At 29.4% G+C, this 19132-nt stretch overlaps 4 protein-coding genes across 4 annotated transcripts in view; 2 read left to right on the forward strand and 2 right to left on the reverse strand.

Moving 5' to 3' along the window:
- Window positions 1-1100, forward strand: part of LOC119670349 (neprilysin-1) — a 31913-nt gene extending 30813 nt beyond the window's left edge. The window contains exons 7-10 of the mRNA XM_038080575.1: window positions 53-215; window positions 294-413; window positions 475-671; window positions 725-1100. Of these exons, the coding sequence (XP_037936503.1) occupies window positions 53-215; window positions 294-413; window positions 475-671; window positions 725-997 (753 nt within the window). The 3' untranslated portion in view covers window positions 998-1100. The remainder of the gene's footprint in view (window positions 1-52; window positions 216-293; window positions 414-474; window positions 672-724) is intronic.
- A 2053-nt stretch (window positions 1101-3153) lies between these two features.
- On the reverse strand, window positions 3154-5498 carry LOC119670350 (putative inorganic phosphate cotransporter). Its single transcript, XM_038080576.1, has 2 exons — window positions 4969-5498; window positions 3154-4900 (listed from the first exon to the last, which is right to left on the reverse strand). Exons 1-2 carry the CDS (start codon window positions 5129-5131, stop codon window positions 3429-3431), a joined length of 1635 nt encoding a protein of 544 aa, XP_037936504.1. The 5' UTR covers window positions 5132-5498; the 3' UTR covers window positions 3154-3428.
- An 88-nt stretch (window positions 5499-5586) lies between these two features.
- On the reverse strand, window positions 5587-6701 carry LOC119670352. Its single transcript, XM_038080577.1, has 2 exons — window positions 6380-6701; window positions 5587-6301 (listed from the first exon to the last, which is right to left on the reverse strand). Exons 1-2 carry the CDS (start codon window positions 6494-6496, stop codon window positions 5633-5635), a joined length of 786 nt encoding a protein of 261 aa, XP_037936505.1. The 5' UTR covers window positions 6497-6701; the 3' UTR covers window positions 5587-5632.
- A 1869-nt stretch (window positions 6702-8570) lies between these two features.
- LOC119666778 overlaps window positions 8571-19132 on the forward strand; it is a 14034-nt gene continuing 3472 nt past the window's right edge. Inside the window, exons 1-2 of the mRNA XM_038076057.1 lie at window positions 8571-9000; window positions 16827-16973. Of these exons, the coding sequence (XP_037931985.1) occupies window positions 8953-9000; window positions 16827-16973 (195 nt within the window). The 5' untranslated portion in view covers window positions 8571-8952. The remainder of the gene's footprint in view (window positions 9001-16826; window positions 16974-19132) is intronic.

The following is a 19132-nucleotide window of genomic DNA, read 5'->3' on the forward strand; positions in this document are numbered from 1 at the left end:
GAAGAAATTAGAGTGACAGAATTTTAAGGATAAAATTTAATAAATTTCGTAGCTCACCATTATTCCCGACAATTTTATGGAAAACGTTTTAAATATTCTAAAATGGGATTCTGAAAAAAATTTACAACTTCTGCGTATGCCAGTTGATAAGGAGAAGTGGACTACAGAGCCAGCTGTTGTGAATGCTTTCTACAATCCCAATAAAAACGATATTGGTAAGTTTAACTAAATGAGAGTCACTATCAATTTTAATCACTTGAAAATTTATGATTTTTTTAATATATTTTTTAAAGTTTTTCCTGCTGGTATATTACAACCTTTGTTCTATAGCCAAAATTTCCCTAAATCACTAAATTATGGTGGAATAGGTGTAGTTATAGGACACGAGATCACACATGGATTCGATGACAAAGGTAAATTTATAAATATTTTGTGAAGTTTTATATTATTGATAAGTTTATATCTATTTTTAAGGTCGCCAGTTTGATAAAGATGGTAATATGATGCAATGGTGGAATAATGCTACAATTGAAGCATTTCGTGAGCGTACGCAATGCATTATAGACCAGTATTCGAAGTATAAAATTGATGAGGTCGGCATGTATATGAATGGGCGCATGACCCAAGGGGAAAATATAGCAGATAATGGTGGTTTGAAACAGGCGTTTAGGGTATGTACCTATATAAAGCTTTCCATACACTCTTTTTATTCGTCTTTTTTTAGGCTTATAAAAAATGGGTAAAACGTCATGGTCCAGAACAAGAGCTGCCTGGTCTTAATCTGTCACATGATCAATTGTTCTTCTTAAATTATGCACAAATATGGTGTGGTTCTATGCGTCCCGAAGATGCATTAACTAAAATACGGTCATCTGTGCATTCACCCGGTTTTATCCGCGTACTTGGACCTTTGTCCAATTCGAAAGACTTCGCCAAAGCATATCAATGTAAGCTGGATTCACCGATGAATCCAAAAGAAAAATGCAGTGTATGGTAAAAAGTTCGCTAATATCTTATAAAAGAAAGGACTTCTTTTTACGATTATATATGTTTATTTTAGTTAAGTGTCTAGTATATAATATCATTTTTATATGTACGAGTTCGTTAATTTTAATTATTTCTATAATTACTGTTAATCTATTTGCTATTTACACAAAATATATAGATAAATACATATACACCCGAATCCCACAATTATATATTTCCCTTATATTGAATATTAATATACATTTTCAATATTATGTATGTATATGTGTAAACTATATCAAATAAATAAAGCATAATGGCTTAACTGTTAATCTAAAGAATATTGATGTTTACTGATTTCATGTTCAAACTAAATATTTACGAAATGGAGAGGATTATATTTCAATAAATTGAGTCCTTAGCATTTGCTTCGATTATTGAACCACTGCAGTATTTTTTAGGCAAAAATAATGGTGATTCACTACGTATCAAAATAAGTTCTAGACAACAGTGTAATCTTCCATAAAAATACCGTAATCTTCTTGAACAATTAAGCTGCTATCAAGTCTCTAGCTTCTTAAGAAGCTGGTTAAGCGTCTTGGAATCCAGCTTACATAGGTACCTGGACACAGAGCACCTACAGGGCAATTGCGTTTGCCAAGGCAGGCACTCTGCTCCCTGGCTTTCATTTGGATATTGGTATCGTACTTGTAAAGGTCAGGGTGGCAATAAAACAAAAATATCTGAGCATAGCTAAAGATATTTGGGCAGATGAAAGTTGTGAAACCCAGATTTCACCAACAACGCTTAACAAAACAACGCAACAAATGCAATAAAATAATATAGTATACTGCAACAGGAACGGAAAGGCAAGTTGCAGAGAAATAAATATTGGTACTACAAAATGAGCGCTGAATAAAAGAGTAGCTGAGCACATCTCCGACTTTAGCAAAAATAATCAAAACACAGCTCTTTCTGAACATTATTCGAATGAACATTATAAACCAGATTTTGAAAATATAATAATACTTGGCAAAGAGAAATCATAAGCTAAGCGTTTTACTCTTATTAGCCTATTAGTATTCAAGAGAAAATTAACCGGACAATAAACATCAAGTCAGACACAGATGACAACAGCGGAAACTACTTGGTCCCTCTGAAATAAATAGTAAGACAAGTTGGCGGCAATTTTATATTGTTTGTTTTAATTTGCAATAATTGTCAATTGAAAATCAATTATTAATAAAAATTGACTCTTTATTGCCAAAGATTTGCATTGTTTATTAAATAATTTTTTTAATATAAAAAATGGAATAGTTTATAGTCTTCTCAGGTTAGTGCACTTTCACTTGAATGGGTGAGTCGTGCTTTTTAGGTTTTAGATATGGATTGAGTTTTAAATGTTTTTCTACAAAAACCCAATTTTTTTCTAAAAGTAATATATGCTGACCAAGAACGAACAAAATGACGAACAGTAACAAATACATATCTATTGCAACTTTACCCAACTATTATTCATTTGTTATCCCAAACAATCTCTCTTCCAAACTTTGCTAATCCATATTCTAACTAATGTATTTGTATTTTCTTTGATGTCTCCTGCTTTATAAAATTGTTCGGGCTACAAGAAAAATAACGTAGAGAAACGAGTAATACATTAAGAGGAAAGGACTGAGGTTGAGAGAGAATCAATATATTATTTCAATAGACAATTACAACTATTACATTACATATAAACAAACTATATAAAAAATTATTTATTATATTATATAAAAATTTAATATATATGATATATTTTAAAGCAATAAAGAAATGGACCCAAGTTAGTATTCAATTAAATGCAACCTACCGAATTCACCCCTTATCCTCATTCCCCCTCTTAATCACCCTCAATCACTCCCCATCCATTTCCCCATGCATGTAATCATCTTGTATATCCTTTCATGTTATCTGTTTACAGGTCCCAGTGGGTTACAACAGCAGCGACACCGGGACGTAATTCCGGTTGTTCTTGGAACCACTATAGTCTATAGTCATCTTTAGGGTACTGATACAAAAATTTAACTATTAAATCATTTTTAAGTATTAGGAGTGTATATTGTATATTTATTTGAGCAATTTTGTTTGTTACAAGTAGACATACATAACATAATATTACAATTGATTACAATTAATAATACAAAATTCTTCTATACATTTATCTATATATAAAATTATTTATTAAAAACATTGAATTAACACAACGCAAAAAATACTTGAGTCACAGTGCATCATAACCAATTACATAAAATCTTATTAAAATACTTTTACATACATACAGTATATTCAAGCATATTACATATTATACATTATTTTATCACACAAATCCATAGGTACATAGCTCGTATATTAATATATATAATTATAGATATAGTTAAGAATTTTTTAATTATTTCTTTGAGATCCTAAAACACTGTTTCCTGCTATGTGCGCATATTTCTAGTTCCTCTACTACTGCGGCTTGGATTTTTTGACCAATTCTGCTCATCAGCACTAGCAAATATTAAATATATAAAATTCCCACCAATATTAAGGCCAGCAGCTAACCAAAATACAATACGCCATTGCGTTAAGGTTTCACGGTGATTTATAATAAGTCCAATTACATAAGGCGATAGAAATCCGCATATATTGGCAGCAGAATTTGTGATGCCATACATCGTGCCAGCAAAACGTGGACTTAACGAAATATGATTCATTTGATTTCCAGCATATACAGCACCACCGAAAGAACCTACGCCTGCCAACATAATTGTTACCCATATCCAACTGCAGCCAACATAACCTACGCCAAGTAGACCCAACGATGGTATAATCGATGCAATTGAATTCCATAATTTATAGGAGTTTAAAAGGGATATATAACGACGCTTAAGCATCCAATCAGCTATAGCAGAACATGCAATACCTACAATCCATGCAGTTAAATAGGGTATAGCATTTAACATTGCATTTGACTCTATATCAAAATGTAATATATTACTCATATATGTGGGCAGTTCTGTTAGTTGGGTGTAAAAAGCCCATGATTGACCACATTGTGTTATCAGTATAGCCCAAAGTGGTATTGAACATAAAATAGATCGCCATGGTATATCCTCGTCAGGGTTTTGAAATAAATTTGCATCATTTTCATTATGTGATTTTCTTGGTTGCATTGCTCTTATGGAACGTTCTATGTATTCTCGTTCTCTGTACGAAATACGTGGATGTACGCTTGGCGTATCATAAACTAATAACATCCAAAATATGAACCATATAATACCCATTATGCCAAATATATAAAATGCGGATGGCCAACCGCCTAAAAAATCTAGTGAGCATAGCCAACCTGCAAGTGGCATTGATATTACCGTTCCTATATTAGAACCAGCATAAACTATTGCAGCAAATTTATTTCTTTCTAACGGTGGTATCCAGTGAGCGAGCATTGCATGCATAGCGGGATAGGTAACACCTTCACCCATGCCTTCCAGTATACGTACTACTATAAGAAATGGTAAGTCTAACTTTGCTGCAATTGGTGTTAGTAATGTAAAAATAGCAGTAATAAGCACTCCATAACCATAAATACGTTTACCACCCATTACCTCAGCTAAACGACCACCTGGTACTTGTGTCAAAACATAGCCATAAAAGAATGAACCTAAAACTAAACCTTGTGTAGCTTCATCCCATAAAAATTCTCCTTTTGTAATGGGTTTTGCATAAGTAACTTTTGGTTTGTCTGCTGGACAAGTGTCATCAATTGATGTGTTCTCATGTGGAATTGCTGTTTGATTAACCATAGCCACAATGGCTACAGAAAGATTAACACGCATTGCATAGACAACTGCAAAACCCAAAAATCCCATTAGGCCAAATATGTGTCGCGCTTTAGGAAACAGACTGTCATCTGCAATTTCACAATTAAAATCCCAGTAACAAAAAAAAAGTGGATTTTATAAAATGTTTACACAATACCTTCAGCACCATTAATAAGAGGCGTATCAGCGTTACTTATTGTCTCGTCGTCCTCCTCGTCAGTATCCAGTTTTCGATCGAAAACGATGTCGTCGTCATCACAGATTGTAGCCTCGTAACTGTTTACCACATCAGCAGAATTATACTGATTTTCACTCAACATATTGTTAACAAGAAATTCTTTCTAATATCATGTCAGACACACTTTACAAAAATTAGTCACTGATCAGTGAACTTAAAATTATTTTTTACGCAAAAACCAGCAAACCAGTGTTTTTAAAACGAATATATAATAAAAAATCAAAAGGGAAAGGTAGCAAACAACGAAAAAGTCAAAGCCAAAACCAAAACTAAATCCAACGTTTCTACGTAAATGGAAACAATTGCTTGAGGGAGAAGAGCTAACTAGAGCAAAGAGAAATTGCAGTCACGAATATGAAGTTCAAAACAAAAGTGTAAAACTCTACAAAAGGTTACGATAAGAAGTGTTTTTGTTATTCCGTTTATCTTTATGGTTTACTTCAGCTGTAAACATAATAAAACAAAAAAAAAAAGTATTTACAATATATATCAAAATTTTTATTGCACTTGAACCTGTTTTTATGAAAAATTTAAAAGTTTAAACACGTGTAAGTAAATGCATTTTTTACACACAGAAATATATTTAATTTGCAAAAATTGTTCCAATAGGAAAAACAACACTTTTTTGTATTCCACTTATTGGCAAAGTTTCATAGTGATAAGAATTGTCAATGGCTACATAACTACGACCAGCTTTAATGTGATCTTTTAGAACATCTAATGGCACTAAATTACAATTAATGAAATAGTTACCACATTTCAGAGCTGCTACCAATTCATAAGCGCAAGAATGATTCTCATGCCATAAGGAGGCATTTTTAAAATTTACAGTTTCTTTAGCACAAAGTGCAATGGCTTCTTTAGCTGTACGGAACGTGTGCAAAGTGACGATACCGGTTGGGCCTACAGCGCTCAGCTGCTCGTGTGTAAAGTCTAATACAATTGTGGGTGATTGATTGCGTTCAACTCCATTAGCATTAATAGTCTTTGCATTAAGTTTTTCTATCGTTTGGAGAGCAGCTACAAAGCCAGGATGTTGTGGAACTTCATTTGTGTAAGCTTTTAAATTATTTTGTGCAATTGCAATAAATTCCGTTTGCACAGATTCCTGAACCAGCACAGTTACAACAGCGTTTGCTTCAAAAGGTGCCTCCAGTGATTTGGATAAATGATAGGCGGCAGCATTTAAATCAGCTCCAGCAAAAATAATTAACACTGTTGGCGTAGTTATCGGTTGATTGGCACAAGTATTCTATTTATGGTCGCAGAGTATGATAAGAGGTTAGTCAATGTCAAGGTTAACTTTATTTTTTATATATTCATATATTACCTTAGTTTGTAATGTCATCTCTTGAGTATCATATGCTAGCTTATCAAAAGACTCTTTACTTATTTTCAATTGTGGCATACCACAATCACAACTTGATTCTTTCTCTATCAGCGCCATCGCCAATTGAATTTTGGTGTGGCAAACTCTACACCGAAGAGTTATGTGCTCTACACTATCAATAAGCGCAACAGGTTTGATTTTAAAGCATAGATAACACAGTTTTTTTATAGGGTGTGTTCATATTACACATTCCTAATAATTGACAGGATATACAACACGAACTAATGAAATTTTATAACAGTTTATTATAACAGTTTTACATATTTTAAACAAATTTCTAAATATGCAAAATTTTGATGGTTACAATATAATTTAAAATATTTTAGTATTTAATAAATTTTGAGTTTTAGCTCAAAAATTATATTAGAGAAGTGTATATTCCGCAGTTAATGATTTTCATTTGACATTAATTTCAATGTATATAGAAACAATTATATACATAAAATTCATAACTTTGGTATAATATATTGGTTCAGTCATTGTAGTAAATTATTTAAGTACTCAATTATTATTACAAAAACGAAACAAAATTTTTAGGGTTATTAATTATACAACTGTTTTAACTTTAAATTTTAGTGAAAGTTGGTGTGACGTCAAGTTTTTTTTATGGATTATGAATTTTATGGTTTAAATCTATGATATACCTGTAAGTTGAATTAATAAAAAGATTATAATACAATAATTTAATATTAGAATTTAGTTGTTAATTAAAACTATTATTAATAGTCTAAAAACATTTCATATCATCTTTTGGTCATATAGTTTATCATAATAAATGCTTAATCCATATAAATCGCATTATCAAAATATATGCATTTGTAGTAACTTCACCGAAATAAATAAATTATCTATATATTAAATACATTCGTAGTATGGCATTTATATTCGTCTTAAATGACTGATTTGGGTCAAAAATCACAAATGAGAAGCAAATGACGGATTTCTGCATACAAAATCTCATATGCGCAAATGAAATCCACATTAGCGCAATGGATCTTATTTTATATAAATGAGTTTCAACGAGTTTCAATTGAGCTCCAAATGTAAATGAATCCATTGAACATATCGTAAATAAAAGTTTTGATGGCATTTTCACAGTTTGAGAAGGATGTTTTTGATATATTTACCAAAAAAGTTAAATATTTGGTGGTTTCATTTCCTTGGAAACGATGCATCTGTTTTTGGAACTTCTACTTCCCAAAAAGTACGTTATTCAAAAATAAGTTTTCTGTTTATATTATAAGGTTTGAAGGTATATTTTACCTTCATCCAACATATTTTTGACACAGCCCAAAAATCAAATCTACAGACACATTGACAAACCAGCTGTTTGAAATGAGAACAAATGAATAACAACGAATGTAAACACTTTCATATGACTAATTTGAAATGAGTCACTTGCGGTCAGAGTAAAGGTCATATAATAAGGTTAATGTGATAGATTTTCTGAAAATTGCAAATCACAACCAGTTTTATATTGTTTAAACACATTTACACAATAAGAAGTAAACAAAACACTGCTGATTTGAGGAACAGAGGATATAATACAATAAATTTAAATATATTAAATGATATGGCCACATATACCTATACCTATTACCTTTTTTTGAGAGCAACAGTTTTACTATCAACTAATTTATTACATTTCGCGCAATAAAAGAGTAATTGAGTTAATTGTTTACTTTATATAATTACTATATTAATTTCTAAAAGTTATTTGCTTACTTTATGTATTTCAATACATAAAATCTTAAATTTAAAACTAAATATTTTGGATAACGCAAAATATAGTTTGTATAATGTATTCTAAAAGTTTATATGCATGATAAAATTATTTGTGAGTTTTTATGATTTATTATGATTTTTATATATTATGTTTTCACTTGAACATAAAATTTGTAATTATAAAAATCATAATTATTATTGTTATAAGTGAAATAAATAAAGAAATACACAAATAGAATAAATGTTAATAATAAATTTCGTTTTGCATAGTACAAAAATATTTTGTGTAATTACACAAAATTCATATGTTTGTCAATATTCAGTAAATGCAACTCTGTTACCTTATCAAAGTGCTCTAAGAGAAATTCTCCAAACTCTTCATATTTGGTGTGATTACGACACCTCCAGTGGGGTTGTTGTTTTGATTTGATGGGGTTTAATGTAACAGAATTAATTTTAACTTTGTCGGAGTAAGTTCCGTTGCGTTGCGTTTAAATTTTTGCACTTTCATATAAATTTACTCAATTTTAAATTTGTTAGAAAACCAACAAGTGCTTCAGCGGTGTGTTTGTGTTTATTTAAATAAATTAAATCTACAGAATTTTTTGTGAAAATTGTCTTGCGAATGTGGAACATTTAAAAATATTTGCTGAAAATAAAGTAGCCAGCTGTCACGCAAAAAGCAAACAAAAAAAAGTTAAAAAGCATAAATATTAAAATATACGCACAGCATATACGCAAGAATTACAGTTCATTTGTGAAAAGTAAAATAATTGCAAAAAAGTAAAATGACCGATATAAACGAAATGTTGGGTTCGGCCTTTGTGCGCGTCAAGGTAATTCATTAATATTAAATGTCATCATCTGTTTGTTAACTGACCCCCCCTGAAATCTTTTGAAATCGCTGCTGGGGGGATTGTGGTTCGTGCAGCTAGTTTCAGTGAATATTAAATGCAATTAGAATATTCTTCAAAAGCATCACTGATTGATTCGTAGGGGGGCTGGCAATTAATTTTTCTTTAATTCAATATGGAACAACGCAGCTTCGAACGAGAATGTGACGCCCATTTAAATGTTATCAGGTTTCAATTTTTTTATTTTTAATGTATTTAAGTTGTTGATAAAAAAAATATAAATTAGTCATAATATAGTGCAGATTTCATAATAAATTTTTAAATTTGCTATCTCATCAAAAGCTGTTTATTCATATTTAAAACTAGAATTCCGAAGAAACCTAAACTGTAATGTTTTAACTCCTAACCGCTGCACAGTGAAGCGCTACATAATCCCCAACCGCAACATCAATATTTGATATGTCTACCAATTCTAATCAGGCATTGCCTCCCCTTAAGCTTCTTATTACTATATTACTAACGACGAGCTGAACTTATGCGGCTTCACTTCATTTTCTGGTTTTGATCTTCCTTGCATAAATCATAAGCTACACACATTGTTTCGTCGCCATTTAAGTTCGCTAAAGCGTTTGTTGTAACTCTAGAACCTATCGCGAATTTAAAGTACGCATAGTTATCTATGGGAACTGCGCTTCAGGTGATTCATAAAATATTTAAATAAACAAAAAAAATATTTATTGCAATTTTGTTGGTTTCTGATTACGAGTAATACACTCGTATAATTGAACTTTATTGATAAAATTGATTTAAGTGAAAGTGATTATCATAATTGTGGGCAACATTTTTATTGCAGTGATAAAACATGATAGTTTGGTATATAGAATTATCTTTTATTTTATTGTTTATACGCTATGCACATTTCAAAAGGCATTCCTAACTCATAACTGTTTATATGAATTAAGTTGTAGCTGCGGTCCATATTTTTTAAAACTACCAAAATTGTTGTTTTCAAATCTACCAAAATAAGATTTCTTATTTTCTTACTCACATGCACAAAAGATCCACTATGGTTGTAGTGCTCCGCTCTGTTGGGAGTTGAAACCCTGTTTATTTCTATTCTACTTACATAATTCTTACAAGCAGAAAATGGTAGTAAAAATATTGTGTGAATGCCAATTTAAACTAGATCCCGGGATCACGATCAAATTTTGTCTTCTAATAGACTATTATACTATAGATTGGTTTCAAATTTTATTAAACTTAATGTTTTCTCTAACTTATAATATTATAAAACCACATATTAACACTTTTAGTTCACTAAAAATAAAGCATTCTTTGCATATCTATGAAAATCAATATGTCAACTATATTTTATTCATTCCGATTATCTTGACACGCCAACATGACAACTGAATCTGTGTTTTTCAAGACCTACATTTTATAATGTCGTTTATATTTAAGACAGCTTGCTTAAGCTTTATTTCACTTGTATTGTGGTTCTGTCCAATGAATGGAAATTTATTTTTTTTATTTATTTATTTTTATTCATTTATTATAGATATTTATTCGTTTATGCTTGACATAAAAAGCAGTTAAATATCTCATAACAACACCCAATTTTACCACGGTTCACAAAAGTCGAAGTCCAATTAACCTATTGAGGTAGTAACGCTCTTTCACCGTGATACAGTTGTAGGTGTTCGATTGGTTATAGATGCTAACATGCACTCCATGAAAAATTACTATTTTTATGTGCTCAAAAAGCAGTGATCATAAAAGTCGAAGTCCAATGGAAGTAGTAAGGCTCTTTTACCTTTCTGTCTTTACAGACATATAAAATTTATTACTTTATATTCAAAAAGCAGTTAAATATATTATAGGGATACCAAATTTTCGCACCGCTCACAAATGTTCAAGTCCAATAAACCTATTAAGGTAATAAGTCCCCTTCACCGTGAGGGTTTTGCTACTGAGAGTCTATTTTCTGTGGTGGGTAGAGATGTTAGATTGATTTGACGCTAGCATACAGTCCGTAAAAAATTACCATCAATAATCTATGTTCAATATTTTATTTATACAAACATAATAAATTAGTAGATTTAATATGTATTAGTATTCACTTACTTCACTATTTGTGTAGATTCACTTACTTCACTATTTGTGTAGATTCTTATTTATTGGTAGTAATAAACGAACACTGGCTGCACTGATCGGTACTATATTTGTTTGGTTACTATTCAGTAATTATTCATATGAAAAAAAAACCAACTGCTTGCTATAATGGTTGAGAAGAAGAATACACAACTGATATAATAATTGCTTTTATACCTCGTTGTAGTTATTATACTCATTTTAAACTTCAAACATTCACTAATTTTAAATTTATTCGTTTCTTTGCATTACAAATCTTATTCAAAATAAAATATATAACAACAATTTCTGTGTTGCATTATAGGTAAAACAGAAGCATGGTGATATTATCCAGCAAATTGGTTGGCTATATTATTTGATTTTAAATTGTTATATTTTTGTTGTTTTTTCTACAAATTACTAGAAACTCTTTCGATTTTTGATTAACATACCTATTCGAAATACTTGAATATTTTATTGTAAATACATTTCCGAATGCTTTAAATTGATAGATTGAAATTCTCAGCATAGTACAATCATTGCTATTGTAAACAAACTACAAGTATTTATTTATGACGTCATGTATTTAATTTAAAATTGCATAAATTTTAATTATATAAAAATGATCTAACACTCTCGTCTATCAAATGTTAAAGTACAGTCGTTTACTGTATTTAGTTTCCAACTGATTTTATTTAATTTAAATTATCTATTTATTGAAAATTATCTATCTATTTATTTTCAAATAAGAAAGTAAATTTATAGTTTGTGACCTATTTAATATTTTAAAAATATAAGTGCATTATCGATATTTGAAGTCGCATTATGGTCTTTGCTCTTACCTATATCAGTTTTAGATTATACGTACTATAAATAAGCTAAAATTTCAACACCTACGCTTTCATATACAAAAAATTAAATCCACCTGCTTTTTAGAATGTATCTCAACGGGATGTGAGAGATAAGATAAGACATATAAATATAATATATTTAAAAAATATTTGATTAAATATATATTTAATTAAATATGACAGTATACCAGTGTAGACTATAAGCAAAATATTCAGATTAAAAAATTTGTTTCAAATAATTATTATTAACAAAAAAAGCCAAACTTATAAAAACTGGTTTTATATATTTTTTATAAAAAATAATTAAATATATTATTAAGATTCATACTCTACTTTGTTTGGTAGAGACAAGTTACCATAAAAAGTATTTGTTGGACAAAGCTATTTTGTGAATTAAAACTAAAATTAAAAAGCAGGTGGTGAGGGTTATTAAAGTTTTTTGTTACTTTTTGTAAATTATTTCAAAAACACAAGAAAAGCTACAGAATTTTTATAACAAAATATCTAGCATAAATATTTACAGTCTGATTACACGAGATTTTCTTTGCGCAATGCGTAGATAAGCACTACTCGAACATTATTTCTGAATAAGTGATTTTAAAAATATACAAAAATAAAACATATACAGTATTTCAACAGTAGTTCCTTTTGTTTTTTATTTGCAATCTACAAATGAACAATGATGAGCAAATGCTATAGACAGTGATCATATAAGAACTACATATACAGCTGTATTTTTAATATTTCTTAATAAACTGATTGTGGCACAATGTTGCACCATACTGTGTAAACTACTAATCGTTCAAGTCGAACTCGTCTACTTCAGGTTTTCTAAATTGCCAAATCTGTACCATTTTCGTCTTGAACGTTTTCACCTTTTGGAAAGATATTGGTACCGGATTTTGCAAAACATATTAAATATTTTACCAGTCCTTGTAGAACACATTAAATATTTTTACAAACTACAAAACATTATGGATTAAGAAATCATTATCTAATTTATATCAAAAAAATCTGATTATATATCTGTAGTGTTCTCCATTGGCAGTAACTACAATTCTATTTTTCTTTTCGAAAGATATACACTCTAATTACACTTCAACACTGTTTATTTTTGTGGATACGTTTTATGAATAACATGAACGTTTTAGTTTTAAACGTGACTTATCAAACCATTTTCTACTTACCAAACCATTTAATCGTTTGACAACCTTCAATTCTCCCATTCAAGTATCTGTCAAGTCTATAAACTTGTGGTCACATAAACCATTAGTAAAAACTTTCTTCATTATTATGAAATGCTTATAATTAAAACGGAAAATCTACCTATAATCTAAATTTTTTAAGAATCTTTTAAGTTATTTCAATTCTAGCATATTAGATATTTAAAGAACCACTTGATCGATGAGGTATTTTTCACTGTACTTATTTATCTTCTCATTAAAACAATAACATTTATTATTGCATCTCACTCGAAGTTAGTTGATTCTTATAATGGGCAATCTCTTAGTAATTTCCATTATAAGCTCAGATAAACTGAAACAGTGTCAGCTTTCCTAATTTACCTTCAACATGTTGGTAAAATAAAAAAGTGTTCTTGTTTTTTAATACCTAATCGCTGGTCTTTTAAAGTAAATTGTCTCCATGTCGTTTTAGGGCGACATGTAGTTTTTATTTCGTACTGTAGAAGTTGTTGAAGATATTGACAAAATCTTTTGAAATTTTGGGTAATGTATGGTCAATTTAGCAATAGTTCCGTCTCCGATTCCGATGTTAACATTAGACATATCTGTTTCTAACGTATAACTTTTTAGTTAAAAGTGTGATTCAGATTTGTAGATTTATAGAATCATATGAAGGTAACAAACCATTTCTTGCAGCCTTAGTGATTATTCACAAGATGCATTTTTTAGGAAAGGAGATTTTGATGAGAATGTAACTTGGCTGGATTTAACGAAATTTTTTTATTTTGAGGTAAACATCTAATAAGTCTAGTGTAATTTGTACTTTGTTAGTGGTTTTTGTTGTTATTATTTTAAGATAGTAATAGGTGAAAAATTTGCTTATAGATTTATATGGATGCTAAAAAACATAGGTAAGCAAAACATTTTACATTTTCTCTTACTAATTTACAATCACTTGTAAATTACAATAGCACTGTTTTACGGTTCCTTATTTATTCCTAAATCTAAACTGATGTTCCGGTGTGGTTAAAACAGTAATGATTATTTAATTATTTATTAAGTTTTTGTTTTTATCCTGATAATGATTGTGTTTAACGCATTCTTTAATTGTATCGAACTATTTAAATTATAGTCTTCTCAGCATATTGACATGCAGACCATATAATTTTTACAAAGTCAAAAGTGAATAAGTAGATATGTGTGTGGATTTGCTATTTTACTACTTATGGTAGTTCATTGAACTTGCATGCAAGTTAGCACTATACTCACCAAGTAGTTACTGATTCCAATTTTCTAGAGTTCTGGAAGAAGAGACTGCTCTGCTGTTTAAATTGCTTGATAAGATAATTTTTATATTTTCCAACTATTAGATTTTTTTGTATATAATTTGTCAAAAATAAGCATAAGTAGTTCAATATTGTTTTATATAATTTTCTGAATATTTAATTTATAAATAACTTGCATGTTCTTTTGAAAAAAATTTTGAGACCTAAGCTAAAATTATTTATACTCGTATAAGTAACAAATTATTTTGATAAAGTTTAGTATAATACGGCAAACCATTCGTTTTAATATATTAGATAGCATTGTATATAAAATATATACAATTTGGTGTTCGATATTCTGGATATATCATCCTTTGTGTGATACTAAGAGATGATGCTAAATAAATTCAATACCTTTTTGTAGAAGGACTTGTATTTCCTTTCAATATAACTTTAAGCATTTCAAAGTTAGTCGCCGTGAACTACATCTAGAGAGTACGACTGGTGGTGAAGTATCATTTCTTTAATTTAATCATTCCTTTCATGAAGTTTTAAAGTAGTTAAAGTAGTGATTTGTTTTTTTTTATTTGGTCCATTGTAAGTATACGCGGCGCCCATTTTGAATACAACTCAAGCATGCTAAAATTTTAGTGTAAAATTGTAAAAACATTACCTTCTGATATCTTACACGTATCTTACGCAACTTCATTCTCCAGTTTTTTAAAACTATTTTATTTTAAATATTTAAAACTATTGATAATCTATTTTCATTTTCGCTTTAGCTTAAATTCAAGAATTATATATAGCGCATTTTAAATAAATATACTTCGGCAATATAAGATAACACAAGTTCACTAATGAATTTCATATGAAGACTAATATATCAGAGTAATATTTTTTATTAACATGAGGATAGTGTCATCAATTACAATGTATAATATATATATATATGTGCGCTTATAAAAAATTTACTCTATTGAAAGAAGCTTCATTGTAAAAATTGTAAAATTGAAATAATTTGTTGAGAGAAAATGATTTTTTTTTAATTAAATTATTTTATTGGATGTGTGAATTAGTTTTACAAAATAAAACTTAATTTTTCTGTTAAAAAAAATAAATGTTGTTATTTAAAATATTTCTCAACAAAGCTACAAATTTTATTCACCTCTCAAACGTTGACTACGGTGTCAAAAGAATTTCTAAATGATAAACTGTTCAACCAATATCTGACGAATACGGGAATCTTCATACGCCCAATAACTCCATTTTGTATTTTCAAAAAATTTTTAACAGATATGGTAATATATAGTCTAACATTTCTCTGGTGAAGGGTAATTTTGCATGTTTGATTTTCTAATCCAGTTGATTTTTCATCAGGGCACTATTGAAAAATATAAGTTGTTTTCGTTAGGAGTGATAATATTATCTTCTTTCAGCTGTTCGTGGTTAGTTTAACTTCGATACTTAAAATGTCCATCTTAATTACTTATTTTTGACATTGAGACTACATAGGACTCACTAAAAAAAGTATAGGGAATTCTAATCACACCAAATGAAAAGGATTACTCTCTCTATTGATCTGAATATTTCGTTTTGGTGCAGACAGGACTTATTCACCACATTAGGCTGGTCACCACTAGGTTATGCTTTGAGTTATCATAATTCCGAGTAATTATGTGTTTCTAAAAGTGTTTGTTTATCTTTCAAGTAACAATTTATAAATAGTTTTTTATTATTCACCATTTATAGTTTTTAATTGATTAAAATAATAAATTTTTCATTTGTGTGCCACTTGTAATTCATGTATTCATTTAAAAATAGTAGTCTTGTTTGAGATGGATTGTTCTTTAATGAGTTTTACTCTTTGGCGTCTTTTCCAGACTTTCAAAACTCTCACAAGTGTGTTAGTTGTCTTCCATATTAAAATCACGCCTTTTGAAGTTCTGAAATAATTTCTTTAAATGACGAAATGATTTTGTGGTACTCTACCTAAAAATAAATTATTACCTCCTGACCGATCCCAGTTAATCAATAGTTGTTAAACTGCTACGATTCTTTTCGCTCTAAATATCTCTACTACAATAAATCCTTTCGCATTAAAGATTTTTTTAGAGGTAAACATTTAAATTAATTATAAAGTAAAGAAGAAAGGTGTTTAGTTTACCAGAAAGCTGTCTAACATATTGTTAGCGTTGCCAGATTATAGAACTATGGCTTAAAGTTAAAAACTGGAAATTAGTAAACACATCTAATATATAATGAATAATAATTAAAGAAAAATTAAAAACTGATTAAAGAGCAAAATGGATATTTCATACTTTATACAATACTAACATATATAAAACAATTAATGTTTTTTTTCTTCTGACTTTTCTTAGGTCGTTGCCTTTGTGCATTTTTTCTTCGTAACAAATGCCATGCTTGGTTCCTGGGGACACGGTGCGTATGAGTTTTACAATTTCCTATTTATAATTGCGATGTTCTGGAGTATGCACAGTAAAGATTCCGTGGAAGCAGTACAAACGGTAAGTATCCTTAAGTTTTTTTTTATCATTTTATGAGTTTTATTATAACATTCTTCTTGTATTCACTGAACGCATTACCTCCAGCTCAAAAAGTACACGGATTTTGTAAATAAAACACACAAATTTAAATTTTATTCCAAATTTATTTTAACTCCTTCAAAATATGCTTCTTCTGAAGCGATACACATATGCCAACGCTTAATCCAAACTTCCATACACTTTACGTAGGCCCGTGAAGGTATGGCTTTTAGTTCCTTCAGCGAAAAAGTCGCACAGATCCGGATCTGACGAATATGGTGCCTAAGCGATGACAGTTGTGTCGTGTTTGGTCAAAAAATCGTGTACAACAAGAATTTTCCATAGTAAAAATCGCTAAATGTCTCACATTAACAGCTGCTGTAAACAAACTAATTGACAGATGTACCATATGTCAAGAAAGGGTGTACCAATATAAAAAAAATTTTTTTTGAAAATGGTCTATTACTTAAGAAGTAGTTAACAAACAACAAAATCCGGATACTTTTTGAGCAGAAGGTACTTTTATTTTCTTTCAAAATCATTAAATAAGTTAAATTAATGTTAAAAAACATTATATGGTTCATTCGAATCAATTCATAGTCGATTTTGATCGTATTTTGGACCTGTTTTGTGTTTACATCAAGTTCTCACGCAGTCTTTAACCGATCTACAGAATTAGTTGTACCGTCACTTAATAATAAGCATTGTATATATATAATAAATATTTTATTATTGTTTCTACTGATTAGTAATTATTCATTTTTAATTACTTGTTACTTTTTATAATAATTAAATTTAATTATAATAAATTATATAATTATATTTTCATTATATATAAAAATTCTTTTAAGTTTAATTGTAAAAAAAAACATTTATAACATTTCAAATTTTATTTAGTATATTGAGAGCATTTTGAATCATTTTTTAATTTACAGAAACGTTTTTTCGCATTACAAAATTAAATAATGGAACTGTATCCAATTTCCCAATAATTATTACATACATAGTACTAGGCATTTTTTGTATCCGAGTGTATGTGTATAGAGTGCGGTTTATAGATTCAATTTCTTGTCCCAAGATTTCTTTTACTTATAACATTTTTTGTGAGTTCATCGGGTATTCGTATCATGTGCCCCCAGTCAGCTTATTTAGGGCTTAATGCACTATGCAATTGTTCATACATCATGGAATCCTCTATAAGAATAGGTCTTCCGTGATTTCTCATCCCAATATTCCAGTAAGCTGGTACATGCTTTGTGAGTTCTTCGTTGGTTATTCGTATTATGAGTCATCTAGTCACTTTACTTGGAACTTGCATCGTCGCATTTGTAGTCATGGACTGCTATCAAAGCTTTAAGTTAATCTTAACTATTTATTTGGAATTGGCTCAATTTTTATCAAATTTTTAATAAATTTTAAAATACTACCATGTTGACTGTTAGCTCTCAAGAGTGATCTAAAGGATATAAATTTCCGCAACTCATGTAGTACAGTGAAGCATTCATCCATTTAATTTATTCTTAGTTGCGAAAGCATCTAGCTGGTATCAATTCAAAAAAATTTTTTTAAGTTGAAATGATATTTCAAATTCATTCATTATATTTCAAAGCAAAACAAACCTTATATGATACAGTGTATCCTTTTATCATTTTTATCATTAAAATCATAGCCGCAAACCTGGGCCCACTCAGCTTATTTGATGATGACTGCGCTACATATTACCAACAAACTATCTGCTTTTAATATTAAATCTGTAAAATTTTATTAGGTCAACTGTTTTATCAATTCTCTCATAAACTATTTACACCTAATAAACTATTTCGTTTCAATAATAAACTAAATCATTTTAATGTCAGCTGTACTCAGTTATACCAATTTTAAAACGGCATAAATTCTTTCTCTTTGTCCAGAAAGTATTAAATAATGATATAATAAATGTGTAATCTTTTCCTTACCACTGTAATCTATCAGCTTCTAAAATGCCACTAATAAAGACTCCATAACATAAATAATGTCGAGATATGTCCAATATGGTCGAATTACAGACCTAAGTCGATTGAACCTCAACCAATGAGACTTTATGTTTGTATGCAGAATTATTACAATTACCAATCCTCTGTCAGTTGTTTTATTTCTGATGA

Source organism: Teleopsis dalmanni, chromosome 1 (assembly GCF_002237135.1).
Source record: "Teleopsis dalmanni isolate 2A chromosome 1, ASM223713v2, whole genome shotgun sequence".
Lineage (NCBI taxonomy): Eukaryota > Metazoa > Arthropoda > Insecta > Diptera > Diopsidae > Teleopsis > Teleopsis dalmanni.

What these genes read in the sequence shown, in the direction of transcription:
- LOC119670350 (XM_038080576.1), bottom strand. Translation starts at nt 5,131, where the DNA reads ATGTTGAGTGAAAATCAGTATAATTCTGCTGATGTGGTAAACAGTTAC. An exon ending in TCTTATTAATGGTGCTGAAG is followed by an intron (nt 4,901 to 4,968) that starts GTATTGTGTAAA and finishes GTGAAATTGCAG; the next exon opens with ATGACAGTCTGTTTCCTAAA.
- LOC119670352 (XM_038080577.1), bottom strand. Translation starts at nt 6,496, where the DNA reads ATGGCGCTGATAGAGAAAGAATCAAGTTGTGATTGTGGTATGCCACAA. An exon ending in AGATGACATTACAAACTAAG is followed by an intron (nt 6,302 to 6,379) that starts GTAATATATGAA and finishes GACCATAAATAG; the next exon opens with AATACTTGTGCCAATCAACC.